Raw genomic sequence first — 23,221 nt, forward strand, 5'->3', positions numbered from 1 at the left:
AGGAACTTACTGAATGAAGAAAAAAAAATCATATAAAGGATTTTATAATTTTACACAATATTTTAGGACAACCCTACACAATCAATAACCCTAAATAATGTTATGGCACAAACAGCAAAATCTCACGTTGTAAAGAACCTATATATTACTTCCATATTTTGTAATGAAGAACACTTTTATTAAGAATATTATACAACAAGACAGAAATGATTATTATAGTCCTTCAGAAACGATAAAGCTTTCTATGTGATATAACATAATAAATGACATACATCGACTATGCATCGTCCTAACCCCATATTCTTCGAACCTCACTAGATTATGGTTGCCAATTAACTGAAATAATTTTGTTGAATACTCATTATTATGTGACCAAATCTCTTAAGCAAATATTACTTAGCAAGCAGGGCCAACATCATTAGGCATTAATAACAACAACATTTTATACAGCGCTAAACATCTACGACGTCTCTAACCAATTTACAGAAATATTATTATCCTAGTCATCAGATTTAAGCATGTCCACTCCCATTCCAACCCGGCGTCATTTTACAGACGCTCAAAATGCTGAGCAATGTCCAATGACTTTCGCATTCTGATGGGATTTCAAGCGACTAAGAGAAATTTCCCCCAAAAAAATCTTATTTTTTTCTCGCTTGCTTTGCTCAATCAAAAATGAATTTTCAGACCATCACACCCAACTACAAAGTATGATGCTTAAGCTATATATTATATGATGACGAGAAACAAATATTGAAATCATCCCTTATAATGTAATCATAATATAGGGGTATATACCAATATCTAAAAACTTGTATATTTTCGCTTTGAGTTTGCCCTTCGAAGGTACCCTTTTTTGTTGGTGTCCCCCCCCCCCCCACAATTTTTAGGACAACCCCCTCAATTTATTTGAAATTTAAAATTCCCCCCCCCCAACGGAACGAAAATATCGATCGGCCTAATTTTCGGGACAAAAAAAATGCTCTTAATGAGAGTATTACAAAGCAAATGTAAATAAGGACATTTTTCGCGACACATAGTATAAACTAACAGTACTGTTTCACATACATGAATACCTTTCTATAAAATTAAGTACTATATTTTTGAAATCGTTTGACCGTTTCCCATGTAATAATTATAATAAGTGAAAGACGGCTAATTTATCTGCTTGGCACAAACACTATATAAGTATATTCTTCTTTTGTTACGATAATACATAGTACACAATTATGTCTATTATTTTTCATACACAGAAAGACATTTATAACAATCAACAGTACTGTAAGAAATTTTTAAAAGTTACCGCTAAGACCTCAGTAACATCGATACAAGGATTCACATGATTCACAATCAAATTTACAGCTAGGGAGATCAATCAAATAAACTCATTTTTTTGTTGTTGACAGTTGTCGAACAGAAAAAGGGATATTGTTTTCACTGTTAAATACATTACTCATATTTTCATTTATTTTCTCAAAGCGATCAGATTTACTTCCATTAACATTCAGAAACTGAAGTCCTATTCATTATAGATTAAAAAAAAAGTTCATTAAACATGTACCAACCAATCATTACAAATCAAATTGAAATGAGTTTCTTTTAAGGTCAAGCACCACCACCCCCCCCCCCCCCCCATCAGTGAAAGCTGTTAGATTTGACAGGAATATTGTGTTTAATTATTCATATTTGTTGAATCCGTAATAACTTAATTCCCCAGTAAGAAGAAGAAAAAAAAATCACGTCAGTGTCTGATTAAACCTAAAAGCGATTGAACAACATACAAATTGTAAGTGCCACGATAAACAGTGCCCTCATCGGTGAGATGGTGACTGCACCGCCATCAGTAGACTCGGGAGTAGGTCTGCTGTAATAGACTGTGCGGCCATTCAGAGGTTGAAGGTAGCGGTAGTTGTCGACGACTTCGTAATTGCCTTGTGCGTCAGCATGCTCGCCGTACACGGTGCGGAATATGTCAAGCTGTTAAAAGAAAAAAGCAAACGAATTAATTGTTATTGAACTTTCTAGAAGTAGTCATTCCGAATCAAATACTTAGACATGATAAGAAAATCGGAAGTTGTAGCTTGCATCGGAATGACAAACTTTCTTTCTTTATTCAGCCAGTTAATGTTACACTGCTCTTGATTTCAAGTTTTTACTACTACTTCTACCAAACTATTACTGCTTCTTTTTCTTCCACTACTACTACTTCTCCTTCTACTACTAAACTACCACTATTAATACGACGAGTACTAATACTATACTCTTCTACTACTACTACTACTACTACCACTACTACTACTACTACTACTACTACTACTACTACTACTACTCCTACTGCTGCTACTACTACTACTACTACTACTACTACTACTACTACTACTACTACTACTACCACTACTACTACTATTACTACTAATACTACTGCTGCTGCTGCAGCCGGGGGGGGGGGGGAAGTGAGCACTATTCTTTTTTACTCAACAACCCCCCCCCCACCCTACCCCACCTTGAGCACAAAAAAGGTTAAATTGTGGTTACAATTAAAAAAAAACTTTTGTTGTTGCTGCCAGGGGTGGGGCACCTCTTCTTTTTTTTAAAGGTAAAATTGTTGATACCATCTATGTTTTTTACTTTTTTTGCCAGGGGTGGGGGCCCGTGCCCCCTGGCTCTAACCCTGGATCCACCACTGACTAAACTTCAACTATTACTACTACTACTACTGCTACTACTACTATTACCTCTACTACTGATATTACTATTACTACTACTACTACTACTACTACTACTACTACTACCGCTGCCGCTACTGCTGCTACTACTACTACTACTACTACTACTACCACTACTACTACTACTACTACTGCTTCTACTACTACCACTACTACTGCTACTGCTACTGCTACTGCTATATTCACTTCTTCTACATTCAGGAGAATAATAATTAAAAAGAGCAAAAACGTCAAAACGATGGAACTTGCTGTGGGCCTAGATCGTGCCTCGGGTCTGCCAAGGTATTCTGCCCCCCCCCCGGAGGAGGAGGATTTGTTGTGCCCAATACGTGAGAAAATATTTAGCGGCGAATTAGCCAGCCGGTGCATAAGCGGGGTGGGGGCACTATTTTTATATATATATTTTTTTGGTCAACGGGGGATAATGACCATTATTTTTTTTACTCAACAAAAATCAACCCCCCCCCCCCCCTCGAGACCCCATTCTCTCACTCACCTGAGCCTGGGAGATAGAGATCGTGTCTGTAAAGATGGTCCAGATGATGGCCTCGTTGCAATCGGGCACCGCCTTGGAACCATTGTAACGGTAGAACTTCGACAGGTCAGATGGCAAGACGCTGCGGATTGGGAACGATGGGAGGTTGCCCTGGCCCAGGGAGGTGACGCCAGAGGAGTAATTGGCGATCTGGCTGATGTGACTCAGGAAGGGATCGAAAGCAGTGTTATGTTCGCCAACCTATAGATGGGGGAAAGCGGGAGAGAGAGAGAAAGAGAGAGGGGTAGGTAGGGAGAGAGAAAGAGATAGAGAGAGAGGGGAGAGGTAGAGGGGAAGAGAGAGATAGGGAGAGAGGGAGAGAGAGAGAGGGGAGAGAGAGAGAGCGAGAGAGAAAAGAGAGAGAGAGGAATAGGGAGAGAAAGAGAGAGAGAGAGAGAGAGAGAGTAAAATCTTTGCCATAATAAAAATGTACAGAAGACAACAATTACTAAAAATGTCCGAATTTTAATCCTCTTACACCGCTCTTACGGACAACTTAACAATATTACAGACAAGCATACCTAGAAGACCAACTATAATGAATGAATATGATACTCGACTTTACACTGGTAAACTTCTCTTGATCATGCACAAGATCTGGGCGTAGACATATTGGAGATGCAGCACAGTCATCGTGTAATACCCAATGTACATGAGGCGTCATTCTACTGACGCAAGGCTGCGTCAGCGACTGGCGCGGCTTTTGACGCGCCATATGAGAATGGGGTACCAGAAAAAGGGTTTGAAAAGTAAACAATGCCTCGGAATACTCGTTTTAATTGGCACAAAGGTCTATATTAGCGCAGGAAAAATAACGAAATCGTAATGACCCATCGTTTGCAAACTTGGCGCTATATTTCAGCGTATTTACCGGTCCTTATACGCCGCCCTTATGGCGATATATTCAAAAGCGATATTAGAGAAGGCAGTCTGGCGCAATAGACCAGTTCACGGTTAGCACATTACTGCAATGACCCTGAATATCCACAGATCTTCAAACATGAAGAGGTCCCACTTTGTAGATTTTGAAATAATCACTCCTACAGCGATGGAGGTGCTACATAAATAGCCCTTTTCCCCCTTTTCATAGAATACTTCAACCTGTGTATCATGGAGTGCATAAATGAATAATGATTACATAACTTTCATGAGCACGTATCCAGTATTTTGTTTCAGTGTATTTCACAATTTGTTCTGCAATGACCTTTATCTGCTCATGCTCAGATTGCAACCGTGAACTGGCTTATTGAATCGTCGTCTGACTTTGATGACTTCCGTCATGCGTGTGGGTTCGAGTCCCAGTTAACTCGAGGTCCCATGTGTAAGAGAATGTAAGAAAATCACAACCTATATAGCAATTCTCACAAAGAGTAGGGTGTAAACAGGGATTCCGGTGTAAACTAATGTTCGACACGCAGATGTTGGTGGTAAGCTGCATGGCCCATTGAAGATTTACAGTAAAAGAAGAAGAACAGAAAGAATAGGGGCGCTCTTACCTCAATAAATGCACCCAGTATGGTGGCTGCATCCCACTGCATGCTGGTCACAGCTGCCGTGAGATCGGCGTATTTGGACTTGTCGTAGTGAGCCACGTGCAACTGAATAAATGAATAATGCTTTCATAATTATGATTGATAATTTATTCTAATCCACAAAATTAATGTGGCCAAGCACACCAGCAATACAGTGAATTAAAATAGAAAATAATAATAAACTAGATTTGTAATACTTGTTTGGAACAAGTATAGGTGGGCTAGTCCAACTAAAAGTTGAGACAAAATGAATGGCTTATTTGAGATAGCTAATTGTCTCAGCTACAACATACTTGAAGTTCAGCATAAACGAAGCTAAAACGACGGAGATATTGCTCGCGAAAGACGGGAATGTAGAATCCATTTTTTGAGAAAAAATCATGTCCCATAGAGAATACACGCAAAATGTGAAAAAATGACATGCCTCCTTTAATCGCAAATATACGCCATGATGCCTTTATCAAAATGTAAAATTGTGGGTATTGCATTTGAAGACAATCGTCTCAGCTATACATATCAAAATTGTGAAGAAAATCGATTTTCCAAAAATATGCTGACGTCATAATATGCAAATTGAAATTTTGAGTTCGGAGGCCATTATGATGACGTCATGAGTTAATTGAGGGTCAAATGAGACATGAAATCATATCTCCGATTCATACTCTATCAAAATATGAAAAAAAATTGGGGTCACCTTGCATTCTAAAGAGCTACTATGGATTTTGATTAGGCATGTTTTTGCCCATAATATATGCTATGTATTACAAGAGTTCGCACGCACGGAAATTTATGTTTAACGGTCGATCATTCCGTCATTAATAGTCATAAAGAGATAAACATGGTATCAATTTGTTTGTAAAAATATGTGGAATATTATGGAAGAAAAAAAATGGCGATTCTATGTTGTGCAATAGTTTTACGCGCGAAAACGCGCACGCATGCGCGTGTGCGCGATTTTTTATAAAATGCTTAGAATGGCCTAAAACGTATATGCAAAATGATTTTGAGACGATTTTGAGCATTTTAAAATTTTGCATTATTTGACCTGAAAGTGACCGGACGGATATTGACCTTGATCATGATAAATATGAATGAGAAATAGCTTTTGGTTATGAAGATATGATCATGTGTTGATTTTCGTAAAATTTTACAAAATGGCGCCTAGATGATGTCATCAGTGAAGGTCAATGTTAAAAACATTATTGTGCTTTGTACATATGCCTATACATATGTGTGCCAAATTTGAAGGCATTTTATTGAGCCATTTTCAAGTAATCATGCTTACAAAAAAGTGGTTCAAAATAAGAAAAATAAAGAATAATAAATAAATAAATAAATAAAGGCAATTCTTACGAAATTATAAGGTGGTCTGTACGTTATACAGCCCACCTGATAAATAAGAAAAAAAGAAGGACAGTACAGAGACATAATACAACCAAACAACCAAACGAATATCACGAACGTTCACAAAACAAACGGGGCGTAGCTTTATCTTCTTTTCCTTCATTTTGTTGTTCTTTTCGTGATTATCATCATTTAATGTAGTTACACCTTGACACCATTGAGGTCGATTTACGTTATGGAACTCCCGACATCCTTCGACCAGTCACTGCAGGGTCTAGTGGTTCACACCAGGGGTGTACGCAGGATTTTTTCAAGGGGTCGGGGGGGGGTTTAAAATATTTAGCTCCCGAAAATTTGAAAATCGCGCCGGCCGAAAAGTCGCTCAGTGGGGGGGGGGGGGGGGGGGGGGGGGGGGGGGGGGGGGGGGGGGGGGTAAGGGGGACACTTTTTTTTTTGGTCTCGAAATTTCAAAATTTGACATTTTTCATCGTGGGGGGGGGGGTAAGGTCACCTTTTTTAGGATAGCCGTGGTATAATTTTTTTTTTTTTATTTTTTTTTTAAATTAATTAAGAAAGAAAAAGAAAAAAAAACTAAAGGGGGGAGGTTTTAGGTTTTTTTAGGGGGGTTTACACACATAAAAATACCAAGGGGGGGGGGGGGGTTTGAATTTCGATAAATGCTCATATCGTATTTTCCTATTTTCATTTTGCCTTCACAAGAATTATCTCACCAATGGTCGTACAGAATGGTCATACGGAATGTCACAATACACATGTGAACGATGTAATCTACATAATAACATCATTTATTGTTTTTCTTTGTTCAGTTCACTTAAAGGAGGAAAATATCCTGAAACTATAACATTTATCGAAAGGAAATTAAAAACAAGGGGTCACCCCTTCCCTCTGACGACGCCCTGCACAGTTTATGACTCACCTCAGCAGGGTAGGGAGTGCTGTCAATCTGATGTTCCGAGCCTCCAGAGTTCATAGACCCCCAGTGGAAGTGAATATGGGTAGCTGTGTAGGTAGTAGGGAGACCGCCCCCAGAAAGCTTGTATAAGTCCTCAACGTCATCATGAAATTGGATGACAACTACATTGGGAGGAGAAGATAAGAGATGAAACAATGGTTATATTTTCATAGCTTTTACACGTAGCTTGTAGTCATTTCATTCATCATAATGTAGTCATGCTATAGTCATGCTGTTTATCATTATAAAGTCATTTTATCTATCAAAATAGAGTCATAAAATGTTGCTTTATAATTACTTAGTCATGTTTTTTCATCAGAATATAGTATTTGATTTTATTTTCCTTACTTTTGTTCCCGTTGTTTACCAAATCCATGTTAGTGTTTTCGTCGGTATAGCCATCGAGCACGAAGGAACCGAGATCAGTGGTGGTGGCGATGCTGGAGTTGATATTGATGGGCGACTGGGAGTTACCATTGCATTGGCTACCCGAAATGAGAGGCCAGGTTTCTTGGGTATGGTATGACCAGTCTGCAAAGAACAACCACAGAAACAGTTTTTTTTGGTTTTTTTTGGTTTTATTTCCACTTTTTCATATCAATACAAAGAAAGATACAAATAAATATGATGAATAACATGTAAGTTTGACAAAATTTGTTTCTAGTTAAAATAAAAGTTTCATACAAAAGGGAAAAGCAGGAGACCACATGTCGTAAGCGTAAATGCTTGAACATGACCGTGGCCTCTGCCGAGTTAACAAAATAAAAGAACAACCCATGCAACTGCATTGTATTCAATGTTAAATAAGATATAATTGAAGTGATTTAAAGTGAGCATGGCTGAATTAATTTTGAGCGAAAATAACAAAACAAATTTAGTGAAATATTTCGTGTTGGGAATTGCATTTGTGCAAGGTGCAAAAATTTAGCTTGGTGGAATAAAAGTTCATAGTCAAGTTGTCGTATTATCATCATTTTATCTTCAGTTAACTATTCTGATTAAACAGTTCTTATTCACATTGCTGTACCGTTATCTGTATTGTTTTTAATGTTATCATACCTTTAAAAATTCGATAGGAGTAGCAGTATGACAGTTAGTAATAATAATAGTAGTAGTAGTAGTAGTAGTAGTAGTAGTAGTAGTAGTAGTAGTAGCAGCAGCAGTGTAGTATATTAGTGGTGCTAGTAGTAGCAATAGTAAATTAGTAGTAGTAAGAGTAGTCGTTGACGTAATGGTATTGGTAGCGGAAGCGGAAATAAAAATAGAATGTGGAGGGCCAATAACATACTTAATTATAAACAAATTTAAGAATTACATGTTGCGTCATTACCTAACTTCAAGATTTGCATCAATTTGAAAATAAATGTCTTTTTCTTATTCGGGAATGATTCATTAACACTACAGTTAGACGCAGGAAAAGAGGGAAAGATGAAAAATGAGGTTCCAATGAATGATAATTAAAAAAGTTAAAAGAACGTTCAGAGCACTGATCTACAACACCATATCGTAGATGCTGCTAAACCATTGTCTTTCATTTTCTCTCTATCGCGTTTTAAAGCGGGACTGCACTACTTGTAGCTACCGTGCGCCCTCTATATAGCAAACAATGCCTAAGCGGTACCCGTTGGTCCCCCATGATCCCTTTTTTCTTGTGTTAATTGAGAGCTGATTTGATGAGATAACCACCTGTCAGTGACCACGCAGCAGGGGTGTAAATCCGTACCGAGGAGAGGGGGGATGATCGCCGCGATAGCCATCACATACTAGCACGAGCACACGCCCACACTAATTTACGCAAAACACACAACACTTTTTTTTTTTTTTTTAACAATTTTGTTTTATTTCTCCAGATGTGTAATACAAACCATGACATACAATTGAATAAAATAAACGTGTTCAATATTGATGCTTTTACATAAACATAATTAAACACAAACTTATTTGCAGTATAATATAACTTAGCAACAAAGTAAACGTATAAGTACCTAAACATAATATGTAAAGTGTAAATGTTATTTACTTATATATTACAAAAAAAAACTTAAACAAATCTGGAGGTAATTTTACTGAAACAATCCTGCCCCCTCCCTGCCCCCTCCATCACACAAACATACTCACCCTCTATCACACAAACATACTCACCCACCCACACACATACTCACCCACCCACCCCCCCCCCCCCCCACACACACACACAGTACTCACTCAGTGGATGTCTGCCAACATTCTCAACTCAAGAAAAATATACTAAATAAGTTATCCAGGCCGCAAAATCGAGTTACGCTTTTAACAGGCTCACGGTGGAGAAGAAAGCAAATCTTAATTAATCTTAAGCTGCTCCCACTTTAAGAAATGTGATCCTAGCTTTCCCATTTTAATTGCTATTTTCTTTTCCTCATCCCTATACTTAAAATGCTTTTTTTCATCTTTTCTAAAGTTAGTACTCGCCCCCCCCCCCGATCTTGACATAAATGTAACATACTTCACCATGAAAATGATAGTATTACACATTTTTATTCTATATGAACTACCTACCAACCCAACAAATATATCTCGCCATTCTAAATCTTTAATTTCATCTAACTCAAAAAGTTGTATTAAAGCCTGCCATATCCTTTGAACGCTCCCACAAGATAAAAATAAATGTTTGTATGTTTCTATTTCCTGCTTACAAAACGAACATAAATTATCACCAACAAAACCAAATCTATGAAGATGCTCATTAGTGTATGGGTGCGTTCAATCGAATTTTCGAAGCTAGAATCACAAACATGAATCACAATTCAAAACGCCGTTACAAAAAGCAAGGTCACTGCGGTTTGCGTTCAAGCGATTTTTCATCAACGCTGATTCTAGCTCATTGCGAGCCAAACCACTGCGCAGTATGGCCCAGGAACTTCGGCGCGCGCTTTCTGGAATTGTTTACGGCCGACTGTCGACTGCTGTTTTGAGCATAGATCGCAATAATAAGACAAAGAATGAGAAGGTGATAGAAGGAAGAAACAAAGAATAACATAAGGAAAGACAGAAAGATAAAGTCGATAGAATGATTAAAACAAAGAATAACATAAGAGAAGGTGAAAGAAGGAAGAATCGAAGAATAACATAAGGAAAGACAGAAAGAGAGAGTGATAGAATGCTTAAAACAAAGAATTACATAAAAGGTGATAGAAGGAAAAAACAAAGCATAACATAAGAATAGAAGGAAGAAACAAAGAATAACAAAAGAGAAGGTAATAGAAGGAAAAAAAAAGAATAACATAAAAATAGAAGGAAGAAACAAAGAATAACATAAGGAAAGACAGAAAGAGAATGTGAAAAAAGGAAGGAACAAAGAATGACATAAGGAAGAACAGAAAGAGAAAGTAATAGAATGATTAAAACAAAGAATAACATAAGAGAAGGTGAGAGAAGGAAGAATCAAAGAATAACATAAGGAAAGATAGAAAGAGAAAGTAACAGAATGATTAAAACAAAGAATAACATAAGAGAAAGTGATAGAATTATAAAAACAAAGAATAACATAAGAGAAGATGATAGAAGGAAGAAACAAAGAATAACATAAGGAAAGACAGAAAGAGAAATTGATAGAATGCTTAAAACAAAGAATTACATAAGAAAAGGTGATAGAAGGAAAAAACAAAGAATAACATAAGTATAGAAGGAAGAAACAAAGAATAACATAAGGAAAGACAGAAAGAGCAAATGATAGAATGATAAAAACAAAGAATAACATAAGAAAAGGTGATATAGAAGGAAAAAAAGAAAGAATAACATAAGGAAAGACAGAAAGAGCAAATGATAGAATGATAAAAACAAAGAATAACATAAGAAAAGGTGATATAGAAGGGAAAAAAACAAAGAATAACATAAGGAAAGACAGAAAGAGCAAATGATAGAATGATAAAACAAAGAATAACATAAGAAAAGGTGATAGAAGGAAAAAAAACAAAGAATAACATAAGAATAGAAGGAAGAAACAAAGAATAACATAAGGAAAGACAGAAAGAGAAAATGATAGAAGGAAAAACAAGGAATAACATAACGGAACAGGCCACGATGGTATAGTGAACGCAAATTGCATGCAAAGCGGGCGCGCGGTTTTCCCAAACCGGAAGAGGCTTCGTCATACAATCATGATTGAGAACTCCGTCCGTTCAATCGAATTTTAGCGACCGTGATTCTTTTGAATCATGATACAAAACGCATCTTTTTCAGCGTTTCATGTTTGTGTTTTCAAACACGTTTATTTTTACGACCGACGAAAAAATCGCTTGAACGCATTGCGTTTTAAACTAAACGTCTTTAGAAACCGTGATTCTAGGGTGAAAAAGTGTCGATTAAACGCACCCTATATGGCTCCATGCAATAATTTAAATTGAAATTCACGTTGTTTTCTAATGAGTATAGTAATTCTTGGTCTAACAAATATTTCTTTTAATTCTTTATCTATAAAATCATAATCATTTTGCCCATCCCTTACCTGCAAATCATACGTTTGTTGCAGTGCTTTGATAAAAATAATCATAGATTGTTCTTGAACCCACATCCACAAACTTTATTTTTTTACTAGAAATATGGAAATAAGTATTAAAGCTTATCAAATCAACCTCGAGGAATTCTATTAACCCTGAATCATCCTTCCATAACCTGGGTATCGCATCATAAATATCAATAATCATAAGCAAATTATTACCTTTCATACCGAGGTTCATAAAATATTTAACAGACTTAACATGACCTTTCTCAACCAAATGATTCAGTTGAACAATCCCTCTTTCAAACAAGTATCTATCAAATATACTTTTTCCATTTATACATATATTCTGATTATTAAAAATAATTGGATTAATATAACCCTCCAAATATCTTAAATTACTTGTCTCTTGCCATGCTTGCAACATTTCCATATAGTATGGTGGAATATCTAAAACGAGTTTAATCTTTTTTAAATCATAATCACATAAAAAAATAAATATACCACCCACAAACTGTAAGCAATGATCAAAAAACAATTTCCATCCCAAACTTTTCTCTCCAATTATAAAAGACGTTTTATCCACATTATGCGCTGTATTTTAACGGACATTTCAAAATTAATCATTCTTAATCCTCCAAAGTCATAATCCTGATACATTATTGCCCGTTTAATTCTATCTTTCCCCCTCCATATGAATTCAAATGAAATTTTTGCAACTTCTTTATATACCCAATGAGGGACAACAACGAGAGATGAAATATAATTTAATTTTGAAAGCGCATAAGTTTTTAGCAAATGTATTTAACCCATAATAGTTAAATCTCTTTGTTTCCACCATACAAGCAATTTTTTTATTTTACTTAGAATTTCTTTATAATTCAAATCATCTTTTAATCTTCGATCTAATGAATAACTAACCCCTAAAATATGTATTTCCTTAACCAAATTTCCAAATAAAGGCCCATCAGGTTTGTTCTCATCCTCACCCATCCACATAAAATGTGTCTTTGTTTTATTCACTTTAAGACCACTAATTTGTTCAAATGATTCAAAAATATATTGCAACCTTCTAACCGAATCAATATCCTTCAAAAATATTGTCATATCATCTGCATATTGCCTAATTTCAGATTTTCCAAATGCAATCCCTTTAATACCGTTGTCCCTCCTTACTGCATGCGCCAAAATTTCGAAGGCAACCAAAAACAAATATGGCGATAATGGATCCCCTTGCCTTACTCCCCTTTCTATTTCAAAATACCCCGTGGAGTGACCACCGTTCATAACACAACTTCTTATCCCTTTATACAATAATTTTACCCAAGAGCAAAATGAATCTCCAAAACCGAACAATTTCAATATTTGAAATAAATATCTATGAGATACAGAGTCGAAAGCTTTCTCAAAATCCACTGCACACAAAAACCCTTTCCCTTGTTCCCCATAATGCATAGAATAAAATAACATGTCATCTATCAGTCGTACAGCTTCCCCAATATTTCTATCTTTTATATATCCAACTTGATCATGATGAATTATTTCATTTAAAACCTCTTTCATTCTTTTTGCTAGAACTTTAGATACAATTTTATAATCTACATTCAAAAGCGTGATGAGTCGATAATTTTTTATATGGAGAGTATCTTTCGCTTCCTTCTCAATTAAGGTAATTACCCCTTGTTTTTGAGATGCCGTTAATTCCCCCTTTCATATGTTTCATTCAATACTTCTACTAACAAATCACCCAAAGCTGGCCAAAAAGTATAATAAAATTCAACTGTTAACCCATCATTTCCCGGGGTTTTATTCAATTTCATTTCTTTTAAAACTTTCAAGCATTCATCTTTAGTTAATTTACCTTCACAGATTTCCCTATTGTCTTCATTTAACTTTGAAATATCATTAAAAAAGAAAGGGTCGTTTTGATTTATATCAGCCCTTAAAGAATATAAATCTTTATAAAATAGTTTAATTTCCTTTAAAATTTCCTCCTTATCTCTAGTAGTTTCCCCATTTTCTTTGTACACCTCCCTAATTACACTTTTCCTTTTATTCGATTTTAACAACTGTTCAAAATATTGCGTATTGTTTTCTCCATCTTCAAACCAAGGTGCTCTTGATCTTATTTTAATGCCCTGTCGAGAAAAATCATACAATTTATTTAGTTTATCCCTTTTCTCCTCAATACAATCAACAATATATTTAGTGGGTCCCACTACCAGTTCGCCTTCTAAATCCTTGATTTGTTTCTCTAACAGTTCTATTTCAACCCTCCTTGCTTTTGCCTTTTTCCGCGAGTATGTTATAATAAATTCTCTCATTTTCATCTTTAAAAAATCCCAAAATACTAATTTATTCAAAATCTGTAATGACCATTCAGCTTTTAATTCCTGTATTTCCTTATTCATCTCTTCAACAAAATCTTTATCCATACATAAACTACTGTTAAATTTCCAATATGATTTCCCAAAAACAAACTTATCAACCAGATCATTAAATTCTAGCCTAACGCCAGAATGATCTGGCGTAATAGATGTCAAAATCTCACACGTACCCACCAATTTTTCAACACTACAAGGTATAAACCAATAATCTGAACGGCTTTGCACCACCGGCCAATTTTGTCGAAAAGTAAATTGCTTTACATTCGGATTTTTTTTCCTCCATTATATCTTCTAAATCGTATTTATTTAAAAATTCCTTAATCAAATCAATAACCCGAGATTTCACCGGTGTTTTTGACCCCACATAATCTAATTTTCCATCCAATATACTATTGAAATCACCTCCTAATAAAACTAAATAGTCCCGATCACACTGATCAAAAATACTTTCATCTAACTTCTACAAAAAATTCAATTTGTAAAGTTTCTTTATCTCTCGTTGGAAAATAAACATTAACCAATAGCATTTTAACCCTTTGTATTTCACCTTTAAAAATAATGTATCTCCCCTCTTCATCTACTTTAATTTTTTTCTTCTTCAAAATCTAAATGATTAGAAAATAAAATAAGAACCCCTCTACTATGGTTTGACCCATGACTAAAAAACATTGGCCCTCCCCAATCTTGTTTCCACCGCTCTTCTATCTCTACTGTACTATATGTTTCTTGTAAGAAAATTATACTATTCTTTTTAGTTTTGCACCATTCAAAAATATTCACTCTTTTTAACCTATCTCTTATTCCTCTAACATTTAATGTCATGAAAGATAATTTCACTGCCATGTTATTTTATGTGTAACTGTATCCAAAACCTTACATCGATAAACTCCAAAGAAACTTCCACATAATCTATTTCCACCGTGAGCAAATGTATAGAAAAAAACTATCTGCAGCCAAACATACATGCATACTTATCGTCGAATTATATAAAAAAAAATGCAAGCAGAATCCACCCCGTACCACACAACCCAACGCATTCATACACACAAGCATATTCACTACACACACAACACCCCCACACAAAACAACCCAAATCTGCTCTTCGGTGTACGTAAACATCCGAGAGCAAGAGCCTCCCCCTTTCCCTGCCAATTTAACTAGACCAATGACAGAACTCCTCATCTCAATTCTAAACATTTCTTCTTGCACAAGTCGATGAGAAATACGTTGTATTGTTATATAACCGTAATCTAATTATAAAAAAAAAAAATATATATATATATATATATATACATATATATATATATATATATATATATTACAAAGAGCTTTTATCCCTTAACAAATGCCTTAAATTGTATTACGGAACCCGCTCGTCATAACTAAGTTAAATGATTTTCCTAAAATGCATTACAGTGAATTGACCGGCCCGCGTACCTAATCACAATACGCACCTTCTAATCAAAAATAAAAACACGATCCCAATAAACCAAATTCCCCCAAACGACACCAGTTCGGCAACCTAATAAACTGTTCGTGCAAACCGAACCCATCATGCTATCATTTACCAAGTTCTATAATTTGCATAATATGCCTCACCCATGAATGAATAGACCAGCTCACGCACCTGATCATTTTGTATGCACTCCGTAAAAAAACTCCTAAAGGGCGTTCCCGACAACTCGAAAGAACACCAAACGTCAGCCCGACATAATGATAGGCAAGCATGCATACCGGATCCCAACACGTTCCTCCCTCTCAAAACATCACACCACCACCTGGCTTTAAAAAAAATAGTTTTGGCTGGGTGAACAGATCGGACCATTATCCAGATACTCGAATTGTTTTCACTTTACAGAAAAAGTTTTAAATATGTATCAGTCATTTACTAAGATATGTGAATTTACATAAAATGCGTTATCGAAATAAAGCTCATTGTAATATAAAAAAAAAAAAAAAGCCGTCGTTACCCAGATACTATGGCATTGTATAAAGGCGTTGCAATATACATCGTGAAAGAAAGCGGACGTTCAAAAGAGCATTCAATCATCTACCCACCTATTTGAATTTACATAGACTGTGTTTAAAAATAAGCACCTCGTAAAGGAAATGTCTCCTCTCACCTAAGGCGTGCCCAGGATTGTAATACAATCCCGCTGCCATTTTATATCATTATGCCAAGTTATATACTTTGCATGAGTTACAAATGATGAACGGACAGGCCCTCTCACCAATCATAATTGCATACCCCAAAGAGAAAGGGCGTTTCCGACACCATTTCCGCCATTCCGAGAACCCTTTCAATTCAGATGTGGTCTTGCATTTGAATTTGTAATGCTATGTTTACAAAGGTTTATGGAAAGTACCTTGCAATAAAGCTCATTGTAATACCAAGAGCCGTGTTACCCAGATATCATGTTTTGCATAAATAGGCGTTACCACAAAGTACTTAAATATCGTGAAAGAGAACAGATCCCCCCCAAAAGCCGAAGTTTCCCAGATACTATGGCATTGTATAAAGGCGTTGCAATATACATCGTGAAAGAAAGCGGACGTTCAAAAGAGCATCCAATCATCTACCCACCTATTTGAATTTACATAGACTGTGTTTAAATATATTGAACTAGTCGATATACTGTTTAAGCACCTCGTGAAGGAAATGTCTCCTCTCACTTAAGGCGTGCCTAGGATTGTAATACAATCCCGCTGCCATTTTATATCATTATTATACCAAGTTATAAACTTTGCATATCATGAGTTACAAATGATGAACGGACAGGCCCTCTCACCACACACACACACACACACACACACACTCTCTCCCGCGCGGAAGCTTTGGCATTTCATTAAATTATTAGAGAAAGTAGACGATTTGTTAAACCGTGCTCGACTCTTAATCTTTGTCTGAATTTGGTTTACCCCTCCCGCGCAAAGCGCGGACGTTTTGACGTTTCGTTAAATTATTAGAGAAAGCAGACGATTCGTTGTACCGTTTTCGACTCTTAATAAGCCCTATTTATCTGAGTTCAGCTCCCCCCTCTCGAGCGAAGCGCGGAAGCCTTGACGTTTCCTTAAATTATTAGAGAAAGCAGACGATTGGGTGTACTGTACTTGTTCTCGACTCTTAATTCTCGTCTGAATTCAGTTTCCCCCTTCCCGCGCGAAGCGCGAAAAGCTTAGACGTTTGATTTAATTATTATAGAAAGAAGACAATTCGTTGCACCGTTTTCGACTCTTAATAAACCCTATTTGTCTGAATTCAGTTTCCCCCTCTCGCGCGAAGCGCGGAAGCCTTGACGTTTCCTTAAATTATTAGAGAAAGCAGACGATTGGGTGTACTGTACTTGTTCTCGACTCTTAAGTCTCGTCCGAATTTAGTTTCCCCCTTCCCGCGCGAAGCGCAAAAAGCTTAGACGTTTGATTTAATTATTATAGAAAGAAGTTAATTCGTTGCACCGTTTTCGACTCTTTTTGTCTGAATTCAGTTTCCCCCTCTCGCGCGAAGCTCGGAAGCCTTGACATTTCCTTAAATTATTAGTGGATGGACACTCAATACTTGACGAAAGTGATGAAACAAATATCTTAAAATATACCAAAACAGTGTACCAAAACGTTGTGTTAGTGATAATGAATAACAAGACAGGTACATGTAGTAACTAATTTTAAACCTAATTGTTGTCATCAAGATATACTCCATGGAATCATTTCACATAAAACTAATGACAGTAATAAAGCTTGTATTGCAAACATGTCTCCGAGTCTTTGTAATAGTGAAATAAGATATTCCTCAGTTTCAGGAGAAAAAAAATCCATTGCAATCTAGTCAATGATTTTCAGTCAAATATTATTAGAAAGTATGCGACAAATCGGGCCAAATGAGTTTTAAAATTAAATTTTCTTTCAACTTCTGAGGGGGCCACACCCCCTCCTCATACACCGCTTCATATTTTACTCCATTAACGTGTCTCCCCTCCCCACATTAAAAAAAATGATTGACGCCCCTGCTACATTTAACAACGGGGAATTTAAGTGTTTGCCGTTTAAGATTTCAAATGAAAACTTGTTAAGGATGATTATCGTTACATGAAAATTTGATATATTATTTCCGTAAAGTGAAGCGTAAAGAGTAACGTCAGAGTAGCGACCGTCCGATTTGACAACGGGTCGATATTTAGAGAGTTAATTTGGTAAGGAAAAAAAAGATGGCATGAAATTGACGAAAATTGACATATCTATTTATCTATCTATCAAGGTGTGGAAGTTGTTTGCAATATTCCCACACACATCTCTGTTTTATGCCATTCTCCATGTCGAATGGATAAAAACGAAAATCATTTAATTCGTGTATCTTTGACCAATAACTATTCATTACGAAGTAGGTGGATAGTAGGATATTGGGCATTGACAGAAAGAAGAGGTAAGGAAAGAGAACTGCATTGTCTACATGTATTCTTTCAGAATCTCATTCTCGGGTAACGTCCAAAGAAAAGTATAGCTTCGGCAGAGATGGCTGGAGGAGAGAGGGGTTAATGATAAGGGCCTGGAGCTGGTGGTGACGGCCAGAAACGGAGGGACACCATGACCGCCACAGAGAGAGAGAGAGAGAGAGAGAGAGAACAACGAAAAAAATAAACCGTCAGTCGAAAGCAGATCCACATGCACGATTCACAATCACGTTTGTGCTGAAAATGTGAAACTTTAAAAACAAAACAAGTATCACTTACTATTAACACCAAAAACAGCAGGAACCACCGCCAACAGAGCAACGCAAACGAAGAACTTCATCTTCAAACTTATTCAACTTTTCTGCTAGGCAAGGAGAAAATTGTTAAAAATTGGATTTTGTCACAAACTGTCGTAAAAAAGGAGTTACACCTGCTGTTTATATCCTTGGGCCAGATATCGAATATCAGGCAAATGCTACGGGATGTCGTCCTTCTACCAGATGGGAAGAGGGTTTCTGCAGTGGTCCGGATGAACGGAGGAGATGCGAATGAACTAGATAAAGTTCGGTAAGTTTATATAATGTGCATGGGGCTGTCCACGGATGTCGATCTCAATCAGTAGGGACTTTTAGATTTGGACGACGAGAACGTGGACTGCTAGGTGTGACATCCTTATAAGGCAATGTGACGTCCTTTTAAAGGCACTGGCAGTCCCTGGCAGTGCCTGTCAGTGCCCGGCAGTGCCTTAACCTTGAGGTTTTCTTTGATTTCTCAATGCACGTAGTTCAAGTTGGAACATATTTTTCTTACCTCTTTTCATGAAATGATTGTGACAATATGATTTTATTTTATTCATGATAGATAGAAATCATAACATCATGTAAGATATACAGCTTCGCATAAAGTCAATGTTGCCTTTCGTATTTTTTATTTGATCCATTGTGGAAATGTGTTATAGAGAACACTTCTTGACGGCCGTCTGGAGGCCGCCAGCCAGGATAATACAAGTCACGTAAATATATAGACTGTTGCCCTTCAGTTTGAAACATATTTTTCTTACCTCTTTTCATGAAATGATTGTGACAATATGATTTTATTTTATTCATGAAAGATAGAAATCATAACATCATGTAAGATAAACAGCTTCGTATAAAGTCAATGTTGCCTTTCGTATTTTTTATTTGATCCATTGTGGAAATGTGTTATAGAGAACACTTCTTGACGGCCGTCTGGAGGCCGCCAGCCAGGATAATACAAGTCACGTAGATATATAGACTGTTGCCCTTCAATTTGAAACATATTTTTCTTACCTCTTTTCATGAAATGATTGTGACAATATGATTTATTCTTGATCAAGGCTCAAAATACACGGGAGGGGGCGGTGGGCGATTCGCCCCCGTGAGCTTCATACTCGTCTCCGTCAGATTGCTCACGGGGGCGATTGCAAAATTAAATATCGCCCCCGTGGAATTATAAAATATAGATTTTCTTTTCTGTTATAACTTTCACACACTATTGAGTTTCAACTTTCAAACCTTAAAAAATGAAATGGAACTATATGGAAATTAGGTTAGCGTGCATGATTTCTCGCTCGAATTTTAGCAAAGAATTTAGGAGTATCATGGGTACCACCAATTCAATGGAAATTTGTATTAAAAAAGAGCCCCTTTCAGTACTAAAAGAGCCCCCGTAGACAAAAAATTAATTTGAGCCCTGTCTTGATAGATAGAAATCACGAGAGGAACACGCATTTGTACACTGCATTTTGTCGGAACTGTGCTCCTCTTAACATTTTGTGATTATATAGTCAAACCTGTCTATAAAGACGCAGGCCACTCAAAAGAAACTGAAAAGTGGCCACTGTAGACAGGCGGCCTTTCTAGGCAGGTTCTAAAACACACATTTTTTTGCAAGGGTGACAAAATTAATGCACACTATAGAGAGGTACAATTTATAGAGAAGTGGTCGCTAAGACAGGTTTGACGACTGTATATATTTATATATACATGTATGCAAGGGTGTCGATTTGTATCCGTGGTTGGGGGGGGGGGGGACGATAGGTGCCGAAATAGTTTCCCCCTCCCCGGCGAAGCGCTGAAGCATTGACGTTTCAAATTATTAAAGAAAGAAGATGATTCGATGTACCATTCTCGACTCTCAATCCTTGGTTGAATCAAGTTCCCCTTCCTCCGCGCGTAGTGCGGAAGCTCTGACGTTTCATTAGATTATTATAGAAAGAAGACGATTCGATGTACCATTCTCGACTCTTAATCCTTGTCTGAATCAAGTTCCCCTTCCTCCGCGCGTAGCGCGGAAGCTCTGACGTTTCATTAGATTATTATAGAAAGAAGACGATTCGATGTACCATTCTCGACTCTTAATCCTTGTCTGAATCAAGTTCCCCTTCCTCCGCGCGTAGCGCGGAAGCTTTTACGTTTCATTATGTTATTAGAGAAAGAAGACGATTCGTTGTACCGTTCTCGACTCTTAATCCTTTTTTTCCTACGTCCTCTTTCTTTCTTTCTTCTTTCTCTTGTTTTTTCTTTTGGGCCGGCTTTTTTTGAGGGCGACCGCTCCAACCGCCACACCTGGCAATGCGCCTGCCCATCCCTTCCAAGTTATTAGCTTTTTCAAGACACCCTCAATAAAGATAACATTTCAGAGAATATATGAGAGTGGTAATAAAATTAATAACATGCTAAATGTTAGTCCTGACTCTTGCCTGCAGTGTAGGCCTACCAGACTGTTATCATCTAAATTTAGACAATAATGAGGGATATCAAGTTCTGAAAGTATTATGTTACAAGTGGGCAAATGCATTAATAAGTAACCAGGAAAGGTTCATGTAGACAGAAAATTCTTTATTTCCTGGTGATAGAAACATAAATGTTATGAATATTGATGTCTCCAAACAACAATCAAAACAAAAAAATAGTTCTCATTAGTAAATGAAAAACATATTGCTTTTGGTTCTTCATTTGACTCTCTTCCTTCTTTAATATTGAACAACTGAATCGTCTCTGCGGGAAACTCAATTCAATGAAACAGAATATCACTGATGCAAAATTTGGTTCTCAAAATGACATAAAATTTCCACTCCTCATGCATACAAACTGTCTGTTTCTTAAAAACATAATATAAAACTTACGTTCCAACTATCAAACAACAAACTTCCATTATCTCCTTCTTCACCCAGATATACTTATCATACCAGATACGCTCTAAAATATAAGCATAATATTCTCCTAAGGCCCTGACCATGCAGAGCACTATTTTTTTTCCTCAAAAACTATAACTTAATCTACTTCTTGCTCTCAAAAGCAAAATCCTCAAAATAATCTTAGTGATGTGGCATTCTTAGAAGGTGCATTATTATTATTGGAAGGGTGTTATAAACAAAACGTCAAACTTAATAACATTCTAACCTTCAGAAAAAAACCTTAACTATCTTATGCCTGTAACGTTTGAATATAATACAGAGGCCTACATCAGCTTTTCAATAAAAGATAATAATAATTTGTGACATAATAATCTTTCTCATATACGGTTGTCTCATTAACTTCGTTTTCTATTGATATATGTATGTATTATGAAAATGAGATAGCAAAATGTGTATATTGATGGTCATCTTGCGAGTAATAACCATTAACTACTCTCATCGGGCTCAGTTTTCTATTCATTTTTTTTTGATGGTGAATTATCGGGGGGGGGGGATGATTGTACAGGCCATCCCCCACCTGAAATATTGGGGGGGGGGATATATCCCCCCACCCCCCCCCCACCCCCCGGGATCGACACCTATGCATGTATGTACATAATACAATGAAATAGAATACATACAGAACATTCCAAGAACTTTCTAATGTCCGTCTTACTATCATGTTTGTAATCTGTGTATCAGAGAAGGAAGTTGAAAGCATCATTCTTCTTCAAAATTTGTATAAACGTTGGTAAATTAAGAGAGCTGAATCAACATATTCATGGTGTTGACAAAATAACCCAAACGTTCCTTGAAAGTTAACCCAGATCGGTTTATCAAGCTTTAGCCCTCCTTAATCCTTTTTTCCTACGTCCTCTTTCTTTCTTTCTTCTTTCTCTTGTTTTTTTCTTTTTGGCCGGCTTTTTTTGAGGGCGACCGCTCCCACCGCCACACCTGGCAATGCGCCTGCCCATCCCTTCCAAGTTATTAGCTTTTTCAAGTCACCCTCAATAAAGATAACATTTCAGAGAATATATGAGAGTGGTAATAAAATTAATAACATGCTAAATGTTAGTCCTGACTCTTGCCTGCAGTGTAGGCCTACCAGACTGATATCATCTATTTTTAAACGAAATTTAGACAATAGTGAGGGATATCAAGTTCTAAAAGTATTATGTTACAAGTGGGCAAATGCATTAATAAGTAACCAGGAAAGGTTCATGTAGACAGAAAATTCTTTATTTCCTGGTGATAGAAACATACATGTTATGAATATTGATGTCTCCAAACAACAATCAAAACAAAAAAATAGTTCTCATTAGTAAATGAAAAACATATTGCTTTTGGTTCTTCATTTGACTCTCTTCCTTCTTTAATATTGAACAACTGAATCGTCTCTGCGGGAAACTCAATTCAGTGAAACAGAATATCACTGATGCAAAATTTGGTTCTCAAAATGACATAAAATTTCCACTCCTGATACAAACTGTCTGTTTCTTAAAAACATAATATAAAACTTACGTTCCAACTATCAAACAACAAACTTCCATTATCTCCATTATCTTATATTACCCCCCCCCCCCCCCCCCGCTTATTCAGCGGC

The 23,221-nt window shown here is 36.5% G+C and overlaps 1 protein-coding gene across 1 annotated transcript; it reads right to left on the reverse strand.

Moving 5' to 3' along the window:
- Nucleotides 1-1,612: 1,612 nt before the first annotated feature.
- On the reverse strand, nt 1,613-18,952 carry LOC583821 (carbonic anhydrase 14-like). Its single transcript, XM_030974906.1, has 6 exons — nt 18,699-18,952; nt 7,459-7,641; nt 7,075-7,232; nt 4,758-4,859; nt 3,223-3,462; nt 1,613-1,977 (listed from the first exon to the last, which is right to left on the reverse strand). The coding sequence occupies exons 1-6, from the start codon at nt 18,757-18,759 to the stop codon at nt 1,759-1,761; spliced, it is 963 nt and encodes a 320-aa protein (XP_030830766.1). The 5' UTR covers nt 18,760-18,952; the 3' UTR covers nt 1,613-1,758.
- Between the last annotated feature and the right edge of the window lie 4,269 nt (nt 18,953-23,221).

Source organism: Strongylocentrotus purpuratus, unplaced genomic scaffold (genome assembly GCF_000002235.5).
Source record: "Strongylocentrotus purpuratus isolate Spur 01 unplaced genomic scaffold, Spur_5.0 spur5_scaffold_7, whole genome shotgun sequence".
NCBI lineage: Eukaryota > Metazoa > Echinodermata > Echinoidea > Camarodonta > Strongylocentrotidae > Strongylocentrotus > Strongylocentrotus purpuratus.

What these genes read in the sequence shown, in the direction of transcription:
- LOC583821 (XM_030974906.1), bottom strand. Translation starts at nt 18,759, where the DNA reads ATGAAGTTCTTCGTTTGCGTTGCTCTGTTGGCGGTGGTTCCTGCTGTT. An exon ending in TGCTGTTTTTGGTGTTAATA is followed by an intron (nt 7,642 to 18,698) that starts GTAAGTGATACT and finishes TGTTCTTTGCAG; the next exon opens with ACTGGTCATACCATACCCAA. An exon ending in GGTAAACAACGGGAACAAAA is followed by an intron (nt 7,233 to 7,458) that starts GTAAGGAAAATA and finishes CTCCCAATGTAG; the next exon opens with TTGTCATCCAATTTCATGAT.